The sequence below is a fragment of the Notolepis coatsorum genome, assembly GCF_963971535.1.
Source record: "Notolepis coatsorum genome assembly, chromosome: 5".
Taxonomy (NCBI): domain Eukaryota; kingdom Metazoa; phylum Chordata; class Actinopteri; order Aulopiformes; family Paralepididae; genus Notolepis; species Notolepis coatsorum.
Genome location: NC_140169.1, coordinates 143800115 through 143826081, shown reverse-complemented (window position 1 = coordinate 143826081; position 25967 = coordinate 143800115). Strand labels below are relative to the sequence as shown.

Below are 25967 nucleotides of genomic sequence, written 5' to 3'. Positions count from 1 at the left end.
TCCTGTATTTAGAAAAAGGAAGAATAAAGACAGCCTGGCTCTGGTTGTTTCAACACGGTCCACTCCCCAAGTAAATGCCCTGTCTGGTTTTATCGGACATCGCTTTCGGCACCTGGGACGGTTTACTCTTTGACGATGTGGCTGTTGTTATATAGTGATATACACGGATCTACTTTATGCGGTCGAGCCGGCGTAGGTGTAAACAATATGATAGCAGTAGGGGAGAGTGGGGCAAGTAGTGCCAAGGGGCAAGTAGTGCCACCCCTGTTATCTAGAACAGGGGTTCCCAAACTTTTCAGGCCGGGGCCCAGAAAATAAGGCGTCAGAGAGCCGCGGCCCAATGCACATCGTCTGGCTTTTTTTTTTTTTTTTTTTGCCAGGCGACCGATTTTTTAAGCCAAATATCACTTCAATCCTATTAAGTTAGTTCAAGTTAGTTATTCATTTATATGTGCTATTTATGAGATGGCTAACTTGTTGCAAAATAATAATGATAATAATAATAGCCTCATTAAAATACTATTGTTGCTTCGGTTGTTTTCAGCGTTTTATGTGCATAATCTGTTATTTAGTTTGAAATGTTTGTTGAAATAAGTAGATTTTTCGTTTTTGTTTATTTATTAAGTTAATATAAAACCATATAGTCACATTTTAGAATACAATAGAATAGAATTTTAGAATACAACTAGAAACACTGTCCTGGCCTGCTTCTAAGTTCAGTGGCCTGACAAAAAAAATAAAAATAAAAAAATAAAAAAATATATATATATTTTTTTTTAATCATCTCGCGGCCCACCCGTGGCTGCTCGCGGCCCACCTTTGGGTCGCGACCCCGACTTTGGGAACCAGTGCCACTGATCTAGAAAACCACCATAGAAGAAGTTGGTCATGTGACAACATATTTTTGAAGAGGCATCCATTTCACTCAACCTGCAGAGAAGGGAGACACCTGGCTTGAGAGGTAAGCACATTTAAGTAAAAATAAAAGTAAAGTAAAATTTGTATGATCAAGGTTTTTTGATTGCTGTGTTTGAACAATTATTGACAACCCGCACCGGGGGCAAGTTGTGCCACAAAACCACTTTTTTCCCCCTAAAGCTATATTTCTGAAACAGTTTATTTAAGATCCAAAATGATTGTCCCCAGAGATGCACAACATCATAAACTATATGTACACATTTTTGTTGGGGGCATTACTGTAATCCCCTTGCTTTAAAGGCACTTTAAGTAAAAATTGGCACTACTCACCCCCCTCTCCCCTACGAGTGGCTGGGTAGCAGTTTAGAGACTAGGAAGTAGAGCCTCCTGTGTCAGGTCTTAAATTAAAGTTTCACTCTGAACGTTCCGGAATCTCTGTTGTTTCTACAAGGTAACAAAACAATACAGTGGCCAAACATTAACAAGTTTACCTGACCTATTTATAACAAGGCATTTATAAGACCGTCCCACAACAGGCAGTGGCAGACTTAGGCATGGGCAACATGGGCAGCCTTCCCAGGGCGCTTTCTTGCTGAGGGGGCGGCATGAGGAGGCAAATTCTATCGTTCATTGCACGTCACGTCAGGTCAGTTAACCTGGCCGGAGTGGGCGTGCTGTTTGTGACTGTGAGCTAGACAGGCGACTGTCTGGGAAGGTCCTGTTTGTGACTGTGAGCTAGGCAGGCGACTGTCTGGGAAGGTCCTGTTTGTGAATGTGAGCTGGACAGGCGACTGTCTGGGAAGGTCCTGTTTGTGACTGTGAGCTAGGCAGGCGACTGTCTGGGAAGGTCCTGTTTGTGACTGTGAGCTGGACAGGCGACTGTCTGGGAAGGTCCTGTTTGTGACTGTGAGCTAGGCAGGCGACTGTCTGGGAAGGTCCTGTTTGTGACTGTGAGCTGGACAGGCGACTGTCTGGGAAGGTCCTGTTTGTGACTGTGAGCTAGGCAGGCGACTGTCTGGGAAGGTCCTGTTTGTGACTGTGAGCTGGACAGGCGACTGTCTGGGAAGGTCCTGTTTGTGACTGTGAGCTGGACAGGCGACTGTCTGGGAAGGTCCTGTTTGTGACTGTGAGCTGGACAGGCGACTGTCTGGGAAGGTCCTGTTTGTGACTGTGAGCTAGGCAGGCGACTGTCTGGGAAGGTCCTGTTTGTGAATGTGAGCTAGACAGGCAACTGCCTGGGAAGGTCCTGTTTGTGAATGTGAGCTGGACAGGCGACTGTCTGGGAAGGTCCTGTTTGTGAATGTGAGCTAGACAGGCAACTGCCTGGGAAGGTCCTGTTTGTGAATGTGAGCTGGACAGGCAACTGCCTGGGAAGGTCCTGTTTGTGAATGTGAGCTGGACAGGCAACTGCCTGGTAAGGTCCCACTCACTCAGTACGACATGGGGAGGGGGGTGGGGGATTCGGGAATCTATCTATCAAAATAGCACACCTCTATAATGCAATAAAATTAAATCAGTCAATTCTAAATGCTACCAAATATTCGCAATACTGTAGAGTGTAGACTATTGTTGCATTTATTTTCTGGTTTGTGCGAAATCATTAAGAATAATGTACAAGTATTTGTTTGATACAGGATTTGTCCAATGTAGCATTATTAATTAAGCGATAGACAGTTGAAAGGTGAAACTTGTTGGTGGATGAAAACCAACCTGACAGTACGGGGCATTCGCCCAGTGGTGTTCCTATAAGCTAACATCAAGAATGAGAGAGGAAGTGGTGTTCCTAGCATATAAGCTAACATCAAGAATGACACAGGAAGTGGTGTTCCTAGCATATAAGCTAACATCAAGAATGAGACAGGAAGTGGTGTTCCTAGCATATAAACTAACATCAAGAATGAGAGAGGAAGTGGTGTTCCTAGCATATAAACTAACATCAAGAATGACATAGGAAGTGGTGTTCCTAGCATATAAGCTAACATAGAGAATGAGAGCGGAAGTGGTGTTCCTAGCATATAAGCTAACATCAAGAATGAGACAGGAAGTGGTGTTCTTAGCATATAAACTAACATCAAGAATGACACAGGAAGTGGTGTTCCTAGCATATAAGCTAACATCAAGAATGAGACAGGGAGTGGTGTTCCTAGCATATAAGCTAACATCAAGAATGACACAGGAAGTGGTGTTCCTAGCATATAAACTAACATCAAGAATGAGACAGGAAGTGGTGTTCCTAGCATATAAGCTAACATCAAGAATGAGACAGGAAGTGGTGTTCCTAGCATAATAAGCTAACATCAAGAATGACACAGGAAGTGGTGTTCCTAGCATATAAACTAACATCAAGAATGACACAGGAAGTGGTGTTCCTAGCATATAAACTAACATCAAGAATGACACAGGAAGTGGTGTTCCTAGCATATAAACTAACATCAAGAATGAGACAGGAAGTGATGTTCCTAGCATACAGTATAATGGTGCGTTCACGTCAGGTGGGAAGAAGCGGAAGAACCAGCTTCCGACTGGGAAAAGCCATTCACGTCAGCCTCCTAGTGGTAATTCCTACTAGGTCATATGGGAGTTTTTTATATACCCCGATATCTCCCACTTCGCGTCCCGAAATGCGGAAGTATCAACCATCATGGCAGCAAGCTTGACGGCGATGTCGGCAATACAAGTTAAATGATCACTTTGATCACATAATCAGAATAATACAATCATACTGCTGTACTCTTCATGTTAAAAACGAGCTATACTTGCTGCTGTTCGTCTACAGTTGATTTTAAAGTAACTTGCTAACGACTTGTAGCAATAGGTTAGCAGTAGGCTAACAGTAGGCGATCGCCATCTTGGATGTGGGCGTTTCCTCGAGTTCAACGCGTGAATGCTTCCTAGTTGTAGCAACGAGATGTCATCTGGTTCGTCCGCTTCTTCCCACCTGACGTGAACGCACCATAAGCTAATATCAAGAATGACACAGGAAGTGGTGAGCACCTCAGTATAAACGCTTAGACCAGTGAAGTTGAGAGCAAATAATTGGCTAGCTCTGAAGTTAATCGTGTAAATATCATTACATAACGCTCTGAAAAATGATTATGTGATTTTAAGATACTAACAAAACAGACAGAATGGTTCAACAAAATCGGAGAAAACTCTAAAAAGAAAAATCCTTAAAAGGTTATCCTCCTAAAATAAAAATAGATAGGCAAACCATTCATCAAACCACGACAACCAAGATGAGGAAACTTTTTAGAAATATTTAATAATTATATTACCAGCTAGTATCGCAGAAAAGTTATGACAGTACCAACATCCTTCATAAACAATTACATACCAGTTACTGGAATGATAAGGAATTATTACAAAATTCAAAGAAAAGATACAAAATATTTTTTTTCCATAAATAATGCTTTACATTTTCTTCTTCTTCTCCTCTCTTCCCCGTTCGACGGCCCTGACAACCGCGGCATCATAAAAAGTCGTCACAGGCCACGAACGCAAAATGTACATACATTTCTTTTAGTGTCGTTGATGTAGGCGCAGCACTAGCGGGAAAACACAAAGGAGCGTGTACGTAAACGAGACCTACAGCTACAGTACACTGGACACAGCTACTGCAGAAAACACAAAGGAATGTGAACGGAAACGAGACCTACAGCTACACTGGACGCGTGTATGCTTTCCCCAACGCAGTTGTGTTTCCCGGTTCCCGTTTTGCGCTCTGATTGGCCAGGTCATGTGACATGTGCGCCAATCGCGGGACAGCAAGTTCTGCGCCTATTTCCGCGTCGAACAGCCTGCAAACTACCTGGCGTTCTATCGCCATGCTCTAAGACAAACTCTAACCTTAACCAACTTCGAAAGAGCGCCTAAGCTTAACCAGTGTAGAAACTTGCGGTCCCACGATTGGCGCACATGTCACATGACCAGAAACGCACGGGCCAATCAGAGACGCAGAAACACAACTGCGTTGGGGAAAGCATACAGGCACACTGGACATGCATTCAGCTACTGCAGAAAAACACCAACGGAACATTGATACAAGAGGCAGACTACCCTAGAAACGGAACAAAAAAGACCTGCGCCTGGTCAATCAGATAACAAAATAATAGTTTTTTTTCTTTCTCCCAAAGTGCCCATTCGGTGACGGTTAGCGTTCTCCATGGCCCGTCGTAGCCTCATATACAGGTGCATCTCAATCAATTAGAATATTGAGGACAGTGGGGGGGGGGGGGGGGGGGGCGACAGCGGCTCGGGAGGTAGAGCAGTCGTCTGGCAATCCGGAGGTTTCCGGTTCGATTCCCGCTCCTCCCGGGCGGCAGCGTGTCGAAGTATCCTTGAGCAAGACACTTAACCCCTAACTGCTCCCGATGAGCAGGTTGGCACCTTGCATGGTTGCCTCCGCCGTCGGTGTGTGAATGTGTGAGTGAATGGGTAAAAATGTGAGGAACAAATTGTAAAGCGCTTTGGATAAAAGCTTTATATAAATGCAACCATTAGGGCTGACCTCGACTAGTCGACTAATCGATCGAAAGGAGCCGTAGTCGACTGCCAAACTCTCAGTCGAATGCAAAAAACCCCAGTTAATTTGGTAATTTCATTGAATTTTCAAAGTCGACTATACAAATCCTTAGTCGGGAACAGGCCTATAGGATATATACTGGCTGCCTTCATGCCGCATTGATTCATGCAAAAGGAGCGCCGACCAAGTATTGAGTGCATTATACTTTTCAGTAGGCCAACATAATTTTTTTTTTATCTATTTTTTCTCCCATTTTCAATTTTTCTCCCATCCCAATTTCGTATTGTCCAATTCTACCCTCCCCTGTCTCGAACGCTGTTAGGCCATGTCTCCCACAAGCCGGCTGCAATGTGGACCAAGCCTTGCATCACGTGTCCCCTCCGGTACACGAGGAGGCAGCCGTCGCATCTTTTCACCTGCACAGCGCGATCTCTCAGCGGCGAGGGTCTGCGTGGGAGGGACACGCCGCCCCCGTTGCTTCCTGATTCTGCTGCGCAGGCGCACCAACCGACCTGTAGGAGTCGCTGTCCACAATGTCCGATCCCCACCCACCAGCTTCCCACCCCTAACACTGCCAATTGTGTTAGTATGAACGACCAGCCAAGCTGGTAGCAATGCCGAGAGCTGGGCTCGAACCCAGCATCTCCTGCGTTAGTGGCGAGCGCCTTGCCCACTGCGCCACTTAGCCGCCCAGTAGGCCAACATTTCTGTAATATATTTGTATTGGTCTTATGTAATATAAAAATGTTCTCAGACACTGAATTTGGGGTTTTCATTAGCTGTAAGCCATAATCATCTAAATTTGAAAAATAAAGGCTTCAAATATTTCACCCTGTGTGTAATGAATCTATTTCACTTTTTGAATTGAATTACCGAAATAAAATTCACTTTTCCTCGATATTCTAATTGATTGAGACGGTACATATCCGCCCCCTCCTTCATTCTACAACCGGTAAACATAATTCCTCCTCCCCTCTGCTGCCGTGGGTTTTGTACGTTTCGCCCCCGTTGTTCCCGTTAGACAAAACATTTTGTACAGAAAGGGAACGAAAACATACAAGTTTGTACAAACAATGAGTTCCCCCCCCCCCCCCCCCAGTTGAAGCCCTTTGTACTTGGGTGTAGAAAGACAATGAAAACCTCGCACTGTGCAGTAGAGGGAGCGGGGGAGGAGGGGGTTCGGGAGGTAAACAAGTTTCTTCTTCTCTCGCCGACGTCGGGAGGACGACTAGTACCGGAAGAGGTCTATGAAGCGCTGCGGGGAGATGGGCACCAGGCAGTCGCCCGGGTCGTTGGCTGTGCACGGGTGTCCGGAGTCCTGCGGAGAGAGCCAACCCTGCGGTTAACGAGCGCTTGTTACCGTGGTTACTGTGGCACCAAGGGGCCCGGTGATATGGGGGGATATCGATCAGGGGGGGGGGGGGGGGGGGTGGGGGGCAGCGTGATATAATGGTTAAAGGTGCTGTAAGTGGTCTTTTTTGGTTTGTTCAAAATAAGTGGTCAACGTGTTAAAATAATAGCTATATACACTCGCGACAGCGGCCACTGGTTTTCTGGTCAGTGATGGCTGTTGGAAACGTCGTAGAGCTATCTAACACTTATTTTAACAACAAGAAAATACCACTTACAGCACATTTAAGCATGACGCAGTACCGAAATTAAGTTTTGATTAACATTTTCATTTGATTTACTTGTTTGCACTGATTTACCACAACACAATTGTTTATCATGATTCACATATAAAAAACATTACACAATAATGAATATAACACGGATGAGATGATTATGGGCTTATGCTGTATTATTGCCAAGCCTAATACACTACATGCCAATACTGCACACCTAAACTCAGAATACATTCAATGTTGCGAACAGACACATATTTAGCCGCCGCGATAATGCGATCGACAGAGAGAGAGAGAGACAGTTGACGGCTTCCTTCGGGCAAATGAACTGGACGAAAACAGTCGATGAGTTAAATGACCCGACGACATCTAGTGGACACTTATTAAAAACGTTGTTAAAAGCCTCATAAGAAAGAAATGAGACTGTAGCAGACATTCACGAAGCAAGAAACACATACAGGGAGAGAGGAAGGACAAACCAGGAGACAAAACTGAACTTTTAACAGTCATAGAGGACAGACAGAGTCATAGAGGACAGACAGAGTCATAGCGGACAGCATAGCGGACAGGCAGTGTCATAGCGGACAGCATAGAGGACAGGCAGTGTCCTCTTGCGAAGCGTCTCAACTGGTCTTACACAAAGTGTCATGCGTGTGAGTCGCCACTAGGGGCAGAGTGGCTAAGTGTGAGTGAATGACTGTATGAATGATGAGTGAGTGAGTGACATTCCTAGTCATAGAGGTGCTTCGCATCTAAAACAAACAGACACAAATAAGCTCACAGAGGCAACAAAAAAAAGGACAACAAAACGAGGAGATAAAAAGGCATCACAGGACAGGAAGTACCTTGAATAATAACGCCAGGTGGCGATCCTTTAGGAATCAGGGAGAAGGGGGAACCAGGAAGAGACGCAGGAAAAGGGGGGGGGGGGGGGACAAGCATGGAAGGGATGCAAAGAGGTCAAAGGTTAGAAACTGTAAATAGCTAGTCAGGGAGGAACTCAAGGCTACATTGATCCGTGTTGTATCCGTGCGTCTACGTCTGATTTGAATTCTTTCTCGCTGACGAGTGTCCGTTTGTTGGACAGGGCTGATGACGCGTCCGTCTGCAGCAGATCTTTGGACAGAAAAGGTCCGTCACCGTTTGTTGTTTTCCGCAAACGCATGATTACGCCAGGTTGTAATCTAACCAACGGACAGGGGCCCTCATCCTAAAGAGTTGCGGCCCGTCTATAAACCCAGGCAAGGGGAAAGAAGATTGGATTCTAAGGGACATGCGTTCTGAATTAAAAAAAAAACACAAAAATGTTTGAATATTTTAGCAACTATTTTCCTAGTGTTAGGGAATCACACAGCCACAGAACGAGATCTAGCTTAGCAAACCTGCATCCTCCAAGGTGTAAAACAAAGATGGGACAGTGGCGTTATTTTTTTTCCTAGCCGCATTTCTCGGAGACGCTCTCTGATTGGCCACTGACTGACGCTCTCTGATTGGCCACTGACATGTTTGCCCAATCGCGTGACGAGCTGTGTCTTTGCCCATTTCCGCGTCGAACAGCCTGCAAACTACCTGGCGTTCTATCGCCATGCTCCAAGACAAACTCTAACCTTAACCAACTTCGAAAGAGTGCCTAAGCTTAACCAGTGTAGAAACAGGTGTCGGCCAATCAGAGAGCGTCTCCGAGAAATGCGGCTAGGAAAAAAAATAACGCGGGACAGTGCTCATTGGCTCACACAGGAGCACAGGCGTGGCATGACATGGGTTGCCTTTGACCACCAAACGGGGCTTGAACCTGTATAGTTTCAAGGTGAACGCTAGGAAATGGCTCCTAGAAAATGTCCCGGAGTAACTCAGGAGGCTTCCTGTTTTAGTGGAGGAGATCTGTACACATCTTATTAATAATGTTGTATTTTACTTTTGAATTGTATTTTTAGCAATATACTGTAGGCCGATGATAATATGTGTAATACATGTTTATGGAAATACTAGGGCTGACCCCTATTAGTCGATTAGTAATTTTTTTTTTAAATATATATAATTTTTTATTTTTTTATTATTCTTTCCAAAAGAAAAGAGGCATAGAAGTGTGGCTAACTCTAATGGCACGCATACCAGAGGCTAACTGCCTACGAAAACAGGCACAGAGGCACTGAAAGAGGATTTCACCCGTCTAATGAACACACTAGACTAGACAAATATCAAGATGTATCCATCAGTGGACCAATTGCATGCTTTTGCAGAGGACAAGAAGCCTTCAGTCGACTCCTTCAGACATTAAGCACCCCCCACAGCCCAAATGGAATGATTAAATTATTATTATTTTTTATAAAAAAAAATATATAAAAAATATATATATATATATTTTTTAGTCTACCAATAGTCGACTAACGGAAAATTTTGGCCATTCATAGTCAACCATCCAAATCCTTAGTCGGGGACAGCCCTGGTAAATACTATGTGCTGCTGAGACCAAGGACCACAATGGAAATAAGTGACTTTATTGTGCTATCCTTGATAATTTTAGGATGCATGACTTGTTAACATGTTTTGTACAATGACCCCAAACCAATGGTCTAAGTCTATCGGCTGCCGTTCAATACAAGTACAGACCTCCGCATCGGCCGACGCGGGAACCTCGGGACTAAAGAGCAGTTATCAAGTAAAGAGTCGTCGTCGTCGGTTGGTATCAGCATGTCTCTGGTCAACACTACAATCCAGGTGACGACAGACCCTAACCCCCCTCTCACCCCCCCAGATGTTAAAAATAGTTAAAACAATGGGTCAGCGAGTGCAAACCAACCCATTTACTTAACCTATGACCCTTCTATATGAAACGAATGGTCTGGGGGGCGCCACAGATTACCGCTTTCTCTACCTCAGGCCGTAGTAGGGGATTAGCGTCATTAGCACATAGCCGTTAGCATTAGCGCTAGCCCACCGGCGTTGACGTGCGTCACTCGTAAAAACTGCGCTGAGCCCCCTGTGAATATAGTCGGAGCATTGTTTGTGAGAACTGAATGAACGACACGACACACGCCGTTGGCAACGGGAATCAGAAGGCAGGATATTGGAGGTGGAGAGTTAATTCATATTTAAGTGGAGTTTCCTCGCGCTACGACGTAAAAAAGAGAGGGGGAGGGGGGAGGTTTTGGAAAAGGATTGGAGCACATCACCCTTTCTCAACGCTGTCCAGAGGAGACTGTTATCGGGGTTGAGAGAGGGCGGCGGTGTGCTTCCACTCTGAAGTACACTGGAGTGACACAGAGAGACCACACCAGGCTGATGATAGCGGTCGTTTTGGCTGCGCTGAGTAACGGCACGTTCTATTACCGAGACGGTTCCTGACGTTAAACGCTCAGATTTTAGCATCACCTAAGACAGCCACTCCAGGACATGGGGAAGGCTACTGTACGTTCACACACTGCAAGCAACCGTGGGCCAAATATGATTTGTGACTCAGATCTGAGTCTTTCACGACAGTGTGAACAGCACAAATCACATGATGGAATATGATCTTTTCAATTCTGATTGGGGTCACTTTCACATGTGGTCCTAAATCAGATACAGGTCTGATCTTTTGCAATGTGCCCTCAGTCTGAACGACTTTCATGTGACTCTTTTACGCCACTCTAGATCGACATTTGTAAAAAAAGAAAAAATGTACGTCCATCTTCTTTATTGTTCATTTGCGCATGCGGGTCAGTTCAGGAGCGTGACCAGTTCACACTGGAATCTGATATTGGGCCACATTTAAAAAATAATGTGAACAGCCTAACAAAAAAAAAAACAGATCTGAGCAATAAATCAGAATTGAGCACCAAGGCTTGCAGTGTGAACGTAATAATAATAATAATAATAATTCATTACATTTATATATCGCTTTTCTAGATACTCAAAGCGCTCCCCACAATGTAGGGTGGCCAGGAATGGCGGTAGGAATTCAAGCCTACTCTTTGCGATAGGCTTCCTGGGTTCTTTAACGACCGAGATTCAGTCAGGACCTCGGTTTACCATCAGAACCAGAACGTATCCTTATCGCTATATGTATCCAGTGTTAGCCAGTGCAGCTGGGTGTTCAGTGCCTCATCCCTGGCCTCCTTTATCAGGGGTTAAGTACTTTGGAATGTGCTCTCTAAGAATTCTGTGCAGGGATTCTAGAACTCCAGAGAGCTTTTCGGAAACACCAGTGCAGGCCATTGCTTACGTTTACATCACTGGTAGGAAGTTCGGTTCCCAAAACTCTCAAAGATGGAGCTGCAATTAACACGACACAAGGATTCAATGTCCCAGGTGACATCACCGGTGGCCATGTTCAAACTCAATGACTCTCAGTGACTGACTGTCAAACTCAATCAATGCGTGCAAAACTGTTTAGAGTTTTTGGACGTGTGTATAGAGATTATGTGCTTTTGGTGTTTTTTTTCCTATTGCTAGGTTTTTTGTGAGTTTTTCCTTACCTTTGCTGCGGTATGTCTGGGAGTATTGCATTTATTTAGGATTTTATGTTGGGTTTTTGTTCTTGATTTATTGTGATGTTTCTTCTTGACTTGTTTAAAGAAGACTTGTCCAAGACTTGATTTGATCCCATAGACTCTGCATTAGTTTGTGGCCAACTAGTTACATTCAGTCAGCTTGACCCCATTGACTCTGCATTAGTTTGTGGCCAACTAGTTACATTCAGTCAGCTTGACCCCATAGCCTCTGCATTGTTTGTGGCCAACTAGTTACATTCAGTCAGCTTGACCCCATTGACTCTGCATTAGTTTGTGGCCAACTAGTTACATTCAGTCAGCTTGACCCCATTGACTCTGCATTCGTTTGTGGCCAACTAGTTACATTCAGTCAGCTTGACCCCATAGACTCTGCATTAGTTTGTGGCCAACTAGTTACATTCAGTCAGCTTGACCCCATTGACTCTGCATTAGTTTGTGGCCAACTAGTTGCATCCAGTCAGCTTGACCCCATTGACTCTGCATTCGTTTGTGGCCAACTAGCCAGAGCTTAGTATGATTGAGGACGGCATGGGTCTTTTAGGGGTGGGAATCACCAGAGGCCCCACAATACGATATTATCACGATATTTTAATATCTGTAATAAAAATATATATACATGATCTGTTTTATCTAATAAGATAACGTTTTCAGTCTGTTCACCTAAGTTGCTGTATCGACTTTTCCCCCTTCTAGTTTGTGGCCGACTAGCTGGAGCTCGTATGGGGAACAACATGGACTGAGCTGAAGCACTCTAACCACTGGAGACAGAGCCATCATCGTACCGACACTACTATGTAAGGAAACAGAGGCCAGGGTTCCAGACATCACAACCATCCCTTTAACCTCTGACATGTCGCTGAGGAGACACCTCCTCTTCCTCCTCCCCCCCCACCTCCCCCCTCCTCTTCCTCCTCCTCCTCCCTCCACCCCCTCCCTCCTCCTCCTCCCCTTCCTCCTCCACCTCCTCCTCTTCCTCCTCCCCCACCTCCTCCTCCTCTTCCTCCTCCCCCTCCTCCTCCTCCTCCACCCCCTCCTCCTACACCTCACCCCCCTCCTCCTCCTCCTCCCCTACCTCCACCTCCTCCCCCTCCTCTTCCACCTCCCCCCTCCTCCTCCTCTTCCTCATCCACCTCCCCCCTCCTCATCTTCCTCCTCCACCTCCTCCCCCCCCCCCCTCTTCCTCCTCCACCTCCCCTACCTCCTCCTCTTCCCCTCCCCCTCCTCCTCCACCTCCTCCTCCCCCCCTCCTCCTCTACCTCCTCCTCCTCTTCCTCCTCCACCTCCCCCCTCCTCCCCCTCCTCCTCCTCCCCCCTCCCCCTCCTCCCTCCTCACCTTCCAGAAGAGGATACTGCAGTGCCTGCAGAAGTGCAGCGTGTCTCCGTACTGCTCCCTCTTGGGGTAGTACTTCTGTAACGTGAAGTACAGCAGCTTCCAGTCCACATGGCCCCGCTCACAGATCAGATGCCTGCAGAACTGCAAACACACGCACACGCACACGCACACACACACATACAGAGTTTGAGACAAGGAACACACAGGGGAAAGTAAACAAGAGTTACCCAGAAGGGTAGTTAAAGAGATATGTTAAACATCAAGCCCCATTTCACATTCTCACCAACCCCTCTGAGACTCTGTGGTATGCATGTGTGTTTATGTGTGTGCGTGTTAATTAATGTGTGTTTGTGGGTGAGAGAGACGGCTCTGTGGTGTAACGTGTGTCGACGCTGCTCTCTAGTGGTCGCTCTGTGTACTACAGTGCAGCGCTCCACTACTACACCTGGCTTTCACTGGAAATGCTGAAGTAGTATTATAACTTTAAAGGAAAACGCCAACATTTTGGGAAATGAGCTTATTTGCCATCTTCCCTGGAGTTAGACAAGAAGATACATAGCCTTTTTTGTCTCTGTGCATGCATTAGGCTTAGGGAACAGCCGCTCCGTTAGCGTAGCTTAGCTTCATCACTGGAAGTGGGTCAGACCTGTACCCTGACGTTCCCTACAGTGCCCTACAGTCACGAAATACACTCCAAATACAACTCCAAAACATTCCTGTAAACATGTTGTGACCTGTGTATTTACCACGTGGAGAAATAAAAAATAATTGAATTCGACAATTACGTTTTCTAAGCAAATATACTCTGAACAATCTTTTGCCGAACCACTCCTCTCGGGGCGCAGTCAGTGATTTCACGCAACGCAGTGATACTTACTAACGTGACGCCATGTTTGTTTACATTCTCATTTCATTCAAAGGATCCGAACCGATTGAAGTTTATGGATACCATGACACTTAAAATCCTCTTACCTTGACGATTAAAAGCCTCCCCAATTTAGAAAACAGTATTCCCATGGCTGGTGTTGATATGCTGCTACTGTAGCTAACGAAAACCAACAACTGGAAACTCAAGCAGATAACGAGGGTAATAACTTCCGGTCGGGGGGTTCCAAAATAAAAGAGCGACGTCTATAGCAGCGGAAATACGTTTATTTTGTACATTATCTAACGTTAACACGAACCTAAACTAACTTTGGGTTAGTTGTAACGTCAGGGTACAGGTCTGACCCACTTCCAGTGATGAAGCTAAGCTACGCTAACGGAGCGGCTGTTCCCTAAGCCTAATGCATGCACAGAGAAGAAAAAGGTATGTATCTTCTTGTCTAACTCCAGGGAAAATGGCAAATAAGCTAATTTCCCAAAATGTTGGCGTTTTCCTTTAAGTGTTACAAATCCTTACAAACCCAGGTTCTAGTAAATCACATTAAATCATAGATTACGATGATCAGTGATTAAAAACGTATCCCCAATACTATTATATTATATATATATATCTCATAATATGTCTCTCTCTGTTATACATAATGTACATTACAATGCACTGTTCCTTTACTGCACTCTGGTTAGACGCCAACTACATTTCACTGTACTCTGTACGTGTACCCTGTGCAATGACAATAAAGTTGTATCTAATCTAATATATATATATAATATATATACTGTATATATATTTCATTTCATTTCAACCTTTATTTAAAATCGTAAATTTCCCTCATTTACAGAAACGACGATTGTACAGTACATAATAAAAACAATATTCACAGAAATTTAAACACCAGAGTAAAACATTTAAAACGTTTCAAAATAATTTAAAAATATCAACTAAAACAGTTACAGGTAGTCACACAGTGGTCAGAAATCATACGTTTAAACATTCCAAGGGAAGGGAGAACCTCCAATTTCAGCGTGAGTTGAAGGACATTCCATGAGTTAGAGCAGGGGTGTCAAACTCATTTTCACAGAGGGCCACATCAGCATTATGGTTGCACTCAAAGGGCCAAAGACCGTATAAATGTTAATGTAATGTAAAATAAATGTAGCTACTCATTTACATATTGTTAAACATGTTGTTTCTGTATTTATTACTTATTCAAGTTATACATATTGCATACGCATTTGCATAGATGTAAAAATATATGTTAGCTTATGTTATTTTAACAAATAATTTTAGTTTATCAGAACCCCATATTACTCCATTAATCAATGATCAAACCATTCAAGTAAATAACAAAGAAGAAGATAATCAAATACAAGCTATGACATTAAGTTTGTTCAAAACCTTTTTGTCACAGTCAAGAGGGGCAGAACTAACAACTGAGCTGCAAAGAACAGGTGGGACAGATGTAGCAGATGTTACAAAAACAAATGGCTGCACACAACCTTGCAGAGGCCATACATCCAACTAATGGAAGATAGTTTAATTAACTTTAATTAACAGATTGCAGAATGGGTACAGTACAGTACAGCTTGTTTGTTAAGGGGATGCAGACCAGAGAAAGACTTTCGACTTGTTTACATCAGGGTCCACCATTTTCAATTCGTAATGAAATTGCTATTATGTGTCTGCATGAACACACAACTGTAACTGTACTCAAAAATAACAAAATAAGGGTTGTCTCAGTTCACAACTATATTGGTCAAGTTTTGGGTGGGACTTGTTTGCGTCCCTACAGCTTCTTATTCAATTGAGCAAGATGCTCGGTTATGTCACACAGCCAGTTTGCATCTGACAGTTCAGACAATATTTCTTCAACCCTTTGTTACCTATTCCGCCTGGATCTTTTTTGTATTTTGGACTGTAAAATTGTCAAAGAATGTCTGAGGAGTGAGGAGTAAGTGCTTTTGGCTTTTTTCCTTTGTTACTTCATCAATACCTCAGATGTTCAACATACATGTATGTGTAAGAATGTGTAATAACTAAGGCTGTCAAAGTTAAAGCTTTATTAACGCATTAACCCACAATTATTTTAACGCCGCTATTTTTTAACCCAAGATTAATGTTTAAAAAAAAAAAAAAAAAAAAAATTTTTTTTTTTTTTACCAGAGCTCTTGGGGTTTTACCAGAGCTCTTGGGGGGCCACATCAAATGACGTGGCGGGCCACATTTGGCCCGCGGGCCATGAGTTTGACACCTATGAGTTAGAGGCATCAAAGGAAAAGGCTGACTTCCCTAGATCAGAACAAACTTGAGGAACCCTAAGAACCATCCAGTCATTCGATCGAGTTGAATAGGTTCCAATATTCCAATCTAACAGCGAGGAGATATAAACAGGTTGTTTACCAATAAGGGCTTTAAAAATAAATAAATACCAGTGTTTGTTGCGCCTTTCTGCAAGAGAAGGCCAACCCACCCTATCATACAGGACACAATGGTGAGTATCATATCTGTCACCAGTTATAAATCTGAGAGCTGAGTGATATGCAGAATAGAGCTGCAACGATTAGTCGACATAATCGACGATGTCGATTATAAAAAATCGTCGACGAGAAATTGTTGCGTCGATTAGTCATTAAAAAAAAAAAAAAATTGATTTATTTTTTAATTTTTTTTTGCACTACCTATCTTTGTGAGAGTGGCTTCTCAGGGTTCCAGACAACATCATAACATGATGATCCCATAGCAAATTTTGGACATTGAAAACATTGTTCCCCTGCAGGAGATGATGATCAGACTAGACACACAATACATTACACACGCACTCCTCTCACTCACACACAGCGATCAGAGTAAGACACACACATACACACTCCTCTCACTCACACACAGCGATCAGAGTAAGACACACACACATACACACTCCTCTCACTCACACACAGCGATCAGAGTAAGACACACACACATTCACACTCCTCTCTCTCACACACAGCGATCAGAGTAAGACACACACACATTCACACTCCTCTCACTCACACACAGCGATCAGAGTAAGACACACACACATACACAAATTACACAGTACACACCTCTCACTCACACAGCGATCAGAGTAAGACACACACACAAATTACACAGTACACACACTCCTCTCACTCACACAGCGATCAGAGTAAGACACACACACATACACACACACGGACTCCTCTCACACACAGCAAACAAAAGTTATTTAAAGTACACTTCCACTTTAATTTGTATTATTTAATTTATTTATCTTGTTATGAGTGATTGCTGTATTGTTCTTCAAATACATTTTCATTTAAAGTGGCTTAAAGATCCAAATTCAAATGTTTCATGAGTCATTATTTTAATTTGCTATGGGATCATCATGTTATGATGTTGTTGTTTGGTCCTGACAAGAGTCTCAAAGTCTGGGGTGATGGTAGACAAGCAACTCTGAGGTCATGCTCAATGTCCAATCTGTTCCTCTGCTCTGTCTTCAGCTGGACCAGAGCTGAGAAGCCACTTTCACAAAGATAGGTAATTTAAAAAAAAAATTAAAATAAAAAATTGTGTTGTTGTTGTTGTTGTTGTTTACATTGGTTTTCGATTAGTCGACTAATCGAAAAAATAATCGGCAGATTAGTCGACTACCAAATTAGTCATTAGTTGCAGCCCTAATGCAGAATCCAGAGGTTTAAGAGTTGATGCCGCAGCATGCCTATAAATTGCATCACCATAGTCCAAAACTGATAAGAAGACTGATTCCACAATTCTTTTTCTACTAAATAGAGGACAATTTGATCTGTTTCTGTACAGGAAACCAATTTTCTGTCGCAGTTTAGAGGCAAGAAGATATATATATAGAGAGAGAGGGAAAAAGAGAGAGTACTTGTACTTGTGCAATGACAATACAGTTTAATCTAATATATATATATATAGAGAGAGAGAGAGAAAGAGAGAGGGAAAGAGAGAGAGAGGGAAAGAGAGATAGAGAGAGAGAAAGAGAGAGAGAGGGAAAGAGAGAGAGAGGGAAAGAGAGAGAGGGAAAGAGAGAGATAGAGAGAGGGAAAGAGAGAGAGAGAGAGAGAGAGGGAAAGAGAGAGAGAGAGAGAGAGAGAGAGAGAGAGAGAGAGAGAGAGAGAGAGAGAGAGAGAGAGAGAGAGAGAAAGAGAGAGAGAGAGCACCAGTCAGCAGTAGCCAGAGCGAGGACAACACAGCCGTCATATCCTATGAGGAGTTGGGGTTTGACACATGCAGTTAAAACCAGCCCACATTGCTCATTGGATTTGGCAGCGCAACACTCCATCAATGCTGTTATGCAGTTTCTTTGAGTAAGTGTTGTACCTTATTCTACCACTAGGTGGCTCAGCCTCCACTATATCAGCCTTGAGCTCTACACAACTGTTCAGTTTTTATGTTCCTAATAAAGATGTCTTCTGTCTTCTTTTCACATCGTTTCCCCCAGGGTTATCTCATCAGTCTCACCCTATTGGTCCCTGGGTCTCATCAGTGTCACCCTATTGGTCCCGTGTTTTATCAGTCTCACCCTATTGGTCCCTGGGTCTCATCAGTCTCATCCTATTGGTCCCTGGGTCTCATCAGTGTCATCCTATTGGTCCCTGGGTCTTATCAGTGTCATCCTATTGGTCCCTGGGTCTTATCAGTGTCATCCTATTGGTCCCTGGGTCTTATCAGCCTCACCCTATTGGTTCCCGGGTCTCTCACCTGTTTCTCTGAGAAGTGAAACTGGCAAAGCTTCTTCCACAGCTGCCGGTCCTCGCTGAGCATGTGCAGAGTGGGCGTGGCCTGTCCCAGGTTGATGATGTCACAGGCGTCTGAGAACTTGTAGAGGATGTTGTTCTGCATGTGGAGAGGCAGGTCGCTGAGCGTCATCCCATTGGACAGTTGCTGAGGAGAGAGCCACCAATAAGAACACTGCAACTAGACATAACAACCAATAAGAACACTGCAACTAGACAGAGCAACCAATAAGAACACTGCAACTAGACAGAACCACCAATAAGAACACTGCAACTTAGGGCTGGGCGATAAAACGATAACGATAACTATCGCGATAAATAATTTCCTCGAAATAAACATGAAACGTTGTCGCAAAGTTTCGATATATCGATTTTCCTTTTTTATATCGAGCTTGGATATGAGCACACGCACTAACAACCAATCAGTGAAGGAGATGGCCGACAGCGGAAGGAGAGTCCACGCTGCAGGTAGGACTCAAGTAGTAAACAAGGCTGGCTAGGATAATTAGCTTGCACCGCGCTATTTTATAGTTTACGTGCCGAGTGGGTGTGTGGCGTGAATTCTGAGGCCACGGTTATAGTAGTGTGGGGTATACGGTGGACGTCGTTGCAATGTATTGGGGCGGAACAGAGTATTTTAGGGTCATATTTAGTACATTGTCATGGGATACACGGCTTGCTCTGGCTAACTGCTAACGTGCGCGGACTGATGACGACATCAACTCGAGACATTCGCAGCAGCAAAATAGCCCGTCCATTGGCGCCGGGCATAAGAAGTTAATTAAACTTGACAGACATTATATCGACGATAATTATCGATATCGAGTTATATGAAAATTATTTTATAATTTTATCGCAATAACATTTCTGGCCATATCGCCCAGCCCTACTGCAACTAGACAGAACAACCAATAAGAACACTGACACTAGACATAACAACCAATAAGAACACTGAAGCTAGACAGAACAACCAATAAGAACACTGCAACTAGACAATAGACAAAGCAACCAATAAGAACACTGCAACTAGACAGAACAACCAATAAGAACACTGAAGCTAGACAGAACAACCAATAAGAACACTGAAGCTAGACAGAACAACCAATAAGAACACTGCAACTAGACAATAGACATAGCAACCAATAAGAACACTGCAACTAGACAGAGCAACCAATAAGAACACTGAAGCTAGACATAGCAACCAATAAGAACACTGCAACTAGACAGAGCAACCAATAAGAACACTGCAACTAGACATAGCAACCAATAAGAACACTGCAACTAGACAGAGCAACCAATAAGAACACTGCAACTAGACAGAGCAACCAATAAGAACACTGCAACTAGAGAGAGCAACCAATAAGAACACTGAAGCTAGAGAGAACAACCAATAAGAACACTGCAACTAGACAGAGCAACCAATAAGAACACTGAAACTAGACAGAGAAACCAATAAGAACACTGCAACTAGACAGAGCAACCAATAAGAACACTGCAACTAGACAATAGACATAGCAACCAATAAGAACACTGCAACTAGACAGAGCAACCAATAAGAACACTGTAACTAATCCGAACAACCAATAAGAACACTGCAACTAATCCGAACAACCAATAAGAACACTGAAGCTAGACAGAGCAACCAATAAGAACACTAAGAAACACACACACACACACCAGGACACTCTTGTAAAAGAGATTTTTTCATCTCAATGAGACTTTTTCCTGGTTAAATAAAGGTTAATAAAAGAAAAAAATGTCACACACATTGATGAGCACTGTCCCTGCTTGAGTTTGCAGTTGTCAAGAAACACACAGACACACACACACACACACACACACACACACACACACACACACACACACCGTGGGCATCTGCAGGTTGCCGAGCTGCTGCTGCCAGCGCAGGGTGGTCTCCAGCCGGCAGACCCAGACGCTGACGTTGCCCACCAGGACGGACTTGCCCATGCCCTTGGTGAGGACGCACAGCGTGGAGCTCAGGTCCTGCAGCAGCTCCTTGATGAGGCGCGGGTTCTGGTGGTCGTCGAGGACTGCAGTAGCCACGGCAACGGCGGAACACACGGTTACACACACGGGGGGGGGGGGGGGGGGGGGTGATGAGACATGTGAGACGGAGCACGTTTATATATATTCTACAGAACACGCGTGTCATGGAGCGCCGCTCGTGCTTAGTGTCGATATGATTGATTGATTGATTGATTGAAATGTTATTAACAGATTGCAGAATGGGTACAGTTAGGGCTGTCTTAAATACTTCGTTCGATGGGCATGGGATTCGAATATGAAAATAAAATTCGATTATGTAAAAAAGAATTATGATTTTTTTTTGTGCAAAATCAGCTCTGCCTCTCTTTGTTAATTACAACAAGCAATGCTGTTTGTTATTTAAGATGAGGTCGGACTCGGCACTGACAGATTTGTGTTCATTGTGCTGCTTTTATATAAAGCCTCAAATGACGGCTTACAATATTTCATGGAAGCAAAGTGTTTAGTTTGTCTAAGATTTTAAAAGGTTTAAACTTTACAGCACTGACAAAGTTGAACAAAGTGCTGTACAAGTCCCACAACATTAAAAAAAAAATAATAAAAAAAATTATAATAATAAAATAAATGTAAATTAAAATCGAATCTCGGCCCCGAAGCTTCGAATTCCAAAAAAAATAACCGAAGGTCAGCCCTAGGTACAGTACAGTACGGCTCAATACACACAATTGTTAAGGGGATGCAGACCAGAGAAAGATCTTCGTCTTGTTTACATCAGGGTCCCCCATTTTCAATTCATAGTGACATTTATGACATACACGACATACAGATATAATAATCTAATCTAATCATCTAATCTAATCATGACATTTATGACATACAGACATACAGATATGGCATGCAAGCGATGGGAATTACTGTGGGAAGAAGGATATGTTTTGGATCCAAACTCATTTGAAAAGAAAGAACGAAACCAGAAAAAAACAACTAAAGCCGAACATGGGGATGGATTAAAAAAAGAAAACGAGGAGAGAAAAAAAAAGAAAACTATTTTCCACTACAAATAACGCTCGACCACAATTAGAAGAGAGCGTTTTGTGAAGAATGTGTGTGAGGGCATATATTACCGAAGGGGCCAAGCTTAAAGGGAAAAGCTCAAGCTTAAAGGGAAATTCCACCGCTAAAGCAACGTTAAACTCAGCATAAGTGATTCATTCTCTCCAAGTTGCCAAAAGCCATCTCAGAAACATCTGAGCAGAGATGATTGTAGATCATTTGGTAGATGATACATCATGATGACACATAACTCTGGCCTGCTCATAACTCAGCTCTCTCTATCATCTCTCTCTCTCTCTCTCTCTCTCTCTCTCTCAATCCTATCTCTCTCTCTCAATCATCTCTCTCTCTCCCTCAATAAGCTCTCTTTCTCTCCCTCAATAAACTCTCTCTCTCTCCCTCAATAAGCTCTCTTTCTCTCCCTCAATAAGCTCTCTTTCTCTCCCTCAATAAACTCTCTCTCTCTCCCTCAATAAGCTCTCTTTCTCTCCCTAAATAAGCTCTCTTTCTCTCCCTCAATAAGCTCTCTTTCTCTCCCTCAATAAGCTCTCTTTCTCTCTCTCAATCAGCTCTCTTCCCCCCCCCTCCCCCCTCTCTCTCTAGGTAACAGAGTGAATGCTCAGCCCCTCCCCTTCCTGTGTGTGTTTGGTAGTCGTGACAACCTGTGACTGGTGTTGTCTGAGGCCCCGCCCTCTTCTGCCTCAGTGTGGTCCTTTTGTAAATCCAGAAGCTGTGTTGTGGTTTAGGGCTTATATCTCTGGCCTGACGCTCGCTAGCTGTGAGCTCATCTTTACTCTGCAGCAAAGCAACGTTTCCCAAGATTTCCCATTTAACCCTTTCAGGTGTGAGTTTTCTTAGAATTCCTCCAGTCTACACTGCCCTGCAGAAGCTAAGCGCAGTAACTATTGTTATACATGGAATTGAACTTCTCAATATCGCCATCTTGCTCTTGTTTTAGAGAAAAGGGGTATAAAGAATCAACTTTAAAGCCATTTTCTCAGTTTCACTGTTTGTGTAGGTAGCTCTCAATAGCCAGTAGCCATTAACCCCTTAAAGGGGAACTCCAACATTTTGGGAAATTAGCTTATTTAACATCTTCCCTGGAGTTAGACAAGAAGATACATACCTTTTTTGTCTCTGTGCGTGCATTTTAGCTTTGGGAATAGACGCTCCGTTAGCATAGCTTAGCTTCATCACTGGAAGTGGGGGAGGGTTAGAGCCTTACAGTGCCTTACAGTGTATTGCAAGGTCTGACATTGACCAAACTTGATATGCATGACCTTGGTGGGCTCTAGGTCAACTCCTGAAAAGGGGGTCAATGTCAGACTTTGCAATCAAAAGTTAGGGGGCTAATAACCCTTGCCATAATTTCAGTGCGCCCCTAACTTTTGATTGCAAGGTCTGACATTGACCCCCTTTTCAGGAGTTGACCTAGAGCCCACCAATGTCATGCATATCAAGTTTGGTCAATGTCAGACCTTGCAATACACTGTAAGGCACTGTAAGGCTCTAACCCTCCCCCACTTCCAGTGATGAAGCTAAGCTATGCTAACGGAGCGTCTATTCCCAAAGCTAAAATGCACGCACAGAGACAAAAAAGGTATGTATCTTCTTGTCTAACTCCAGGGAAGATGTTAAATAAGCTAATTTCCCAAAATGTTGGAGTTCCCCTTTAAGCCCGAGCCATATTTTCAGAAAATGTGCCTAAAAGTACATACCCAAGTAAATGGAAGATTGCTCCACTTCTACAAGGTCCATTTGCATGTTCTTGGTATCTAGAGACATCTATGGATCTCAGGGAATGTATTCCCAGTGTCAGAAATATTGAGTCTGTTACTAAAATCAGAAGTTTTACTGTGAGTACAGTTACCTTTGTATAATGTCCATAGCTCCGCCATTTTTCAACAGATTGAGACAGGTTTTTTGTAGACGCTCACAGAACGGTAAATAAACAATATCCATTGTATGTTATGGCAATAACTTCTGTTGCCGGCAGCTGGTGTGAGCTGAGTAGTGTAGTTTTATGAAATTCCGACGTCCATCGAAAGCCCTGGGTCTCCTCTTTCTTAGGACTACAACAATGTCACGAGTGCTTCTTCTTCTCGTGTCTAAATCGTCCGTTTTCCGGTGAAATGCGCAGAGATTTTTATAAGCTCATATTTAGCTAATAACACTTAAAATCACTGGTAAACAAACATAGTTGTAACGTCCCACCGGTTCATGGACTGTTCTCCCCTGCTCTACCTCTCCCCATCCCTGTATGTTTGTTCCTTGTATTTCTGTCCCTTTTCTCTCTCTTGCTCTCTCGCTCTCTTTCTCTTCATGTCCCCCTGTTAGTCTAGTGTTACTCTTCTTGCCTTGTCTTAGGTTATATGTTATATGTCTTAGTCTTTGTAGTTACTGTCGGTTATTAGGTTCTCAGTTTAGTGTCTGTAGTATGCTTGTTTTGTCTCAGTGTCTGGTGTCTGTCTTGTCTTCCATAGTTGTAGTTCCTTGTGTTGTTTCTTGTAGTTCTTGGTCAGTCTGTTTCCCCTCCCGGGTGTCTCCAGTTGTAATCATCCCAGGTGTTTCTCGTTTGTCATTTGTTCCTGTGTATTTCAGTTCCTTGTTTCCTGTGTCGGTTCATTGTCTCTACTACTCTGTCTAATGTTGCTCGTTCCTTGTTTCAAGTTCCATGTTGTCAAGTAAGTGTTCCCCATGTTAGTACTTAGAGTTTGTGTTTGTGTTTACTTTTTCCCCTCTTCCAGTTGCCACTGAGAGGTTTTGTTTTGTTAGTTTTTAGTTCCTTGTTCTGTTTATTAGTCTTGTGTCATTAAAACCCTTGGACTTGCTGCCGTCTCCGGATCCTACGCACACGCCACCACCACGGACAGTAGTGCTGGAAATATACACTTTGACTGCTGTTTTGATAGGGTTAGGGTCTTTACTCTTGGCTACATTTGAAAAAGAAACGCAACATTACTTAATACGGACTGTATCTATTTATCACGTGAAATAAATCTCGTACCGGGGCAGATCGGGCTTAAGAGGTTACGGTTGTCATCGATAGAATGTTCAGTTCTGAAAATTCTAAATCCCGTGTGTGACATCGTACACCTGGAAGGGTTAACACTGAAGCCAACTCATTGAAGTGTTCCTGTTTGAAACCACAGCCGAGATCTGCTTCCTCCTTTGATCCGCCCGGCAACACAAACCCTATAATAATAATGATTGGTTTTGTGGCCAGGCACTCGCTCCAATAGGAACATGCCAGGTTCTTGATGTGCAGACACTGAACGGTACCAACAAACTCAACATCTGGCAGTCTGGCGGCCGCTTGGAGCCGATCACTTTGGGTTTGGGGCATCGGGAGACGGGAGTTAAATGTAACTTTCACCAACATGGGAAGGGCTTAAAGCTAAGTCTGCATTTGGGGTTAGACACACAGTCTCTGACATCAGGGAGGGTGCTGTCGCTAGCAATAAACGTTGCTTGCCGTCTATCGTGAACTCTGCCCACTAAGTACAAGTCTCTCTCTGTCTCTCTCTCTGTCTCTCTCCCTGTCTCTCTCTTTCTCTGTCTCTCTCTCTTTCTGTCTCTCTCTGTCTCTCTCTCTGTCTCTGTCTCTCTCTGTCTCTCTCTGTCTCTCTCTCTGTCTCTCTTTCTGTCTCTCTCTCTCTCTCTTTCTGTCTCTCTCGCCTCAAAATAACATAATATAATATAGGGTTAACAGTTGCCTCACCCTTCCGTACAATCTTCTCCAGAACATTGAAGTAGTTCTTCTGGGCCGCCCCACTCAGAGATGGCAGCTGGGACCTGGCTATTAACTGGAGGAGCTGGGGGGGGAGAGAGAGAGAGAGAGGGGGGGGGGGGGGGGGGGGAGAGATAGGGGGGATGAGAGGGGGGGAGAGAGAGAGAGAGAGATAGGGGGGGAGGAGATGGGGGGAGAGAGAGAGAGAGAGACAGAAAAAGACGAGAGCGAGGAAGAGAGGGAGAGACAGAGAGAGACAGAGAGAGAGAGGAAGAGAGGGAGATACAGAGACAGACAGAGAGAGCGAGGAAGAGAGGGAAAGAGAGAGAGAGACAGATACAGAGAGAGAGACAGAGACAAACCGAGAGAGCAAGGAAGAGAGGGAGAGACAGAGACAGAGAGAGAGAGGAAGAGAGGGAGATACAGAGACAGACAGAGAGAGCGAGGAAGAGAGGGAAAGAGAGAGAGCGAGAGACAGAGAGGGAGAGACAGAGAGAGAGAGAGAGAGAGACAGAGGCAGACAGAGAGAGAGGAAGAGAGGGAGAGAGAGACAGAGACAGACAGAGAGCAAGGAAGAGAGGGAGAGACAAAGAGAGAGGAATAGAGGGAGATACAGAGAGACAGAGACAGACAGAGAGAGTGA

At 43.9% G+C, this 25967-nt stretch overlaps 1 protein-coding gene across 2 annotated transcripts in view; it reads right to left on the bottom strand.

The window, feature by feature from the left end:
- Window positions 1–4161: 4161 nt before the first annotated feature.
- fbxo25 (F-box protein 25) overlaps window positions 4162–25967 on the bottom strand; it is a 47671-nt gene continuing 25865 nt past the window's right edge. Inside the window, exons 6-11 of one of the 2 annotated variants that reach the window (XM_084314588.1) lie at window positions 25316–25409; window positions 20401–20585; window positions 18500–18682; window positions 12892–13032; window positions 7911–7937; window positions 4162–6758 (exon numbers count right to left, since the gene is read on the bottom strand). In XM_084314588.1, coding sequence (XP_084170714.1) covers window positions 6669–6758; window positions 7911–7937; window positions 12892–13032; window positions 18500–18682; window positions 20401–20585; window positions 25316–25409 — 720 coding nt within the window. In that variant the 3' untranslated portion in view covers window positions 4162–6668. The remainder of the gene's footprint in view (window positions 6759–7910; window positions 7938–12891; window positions 13033–18499; window positions 18683–20400; window positions 20586–25315; window positions 25410–25967) is intronic. The other variant, XM_084314589.1, reaches the window with a different exon arrangement.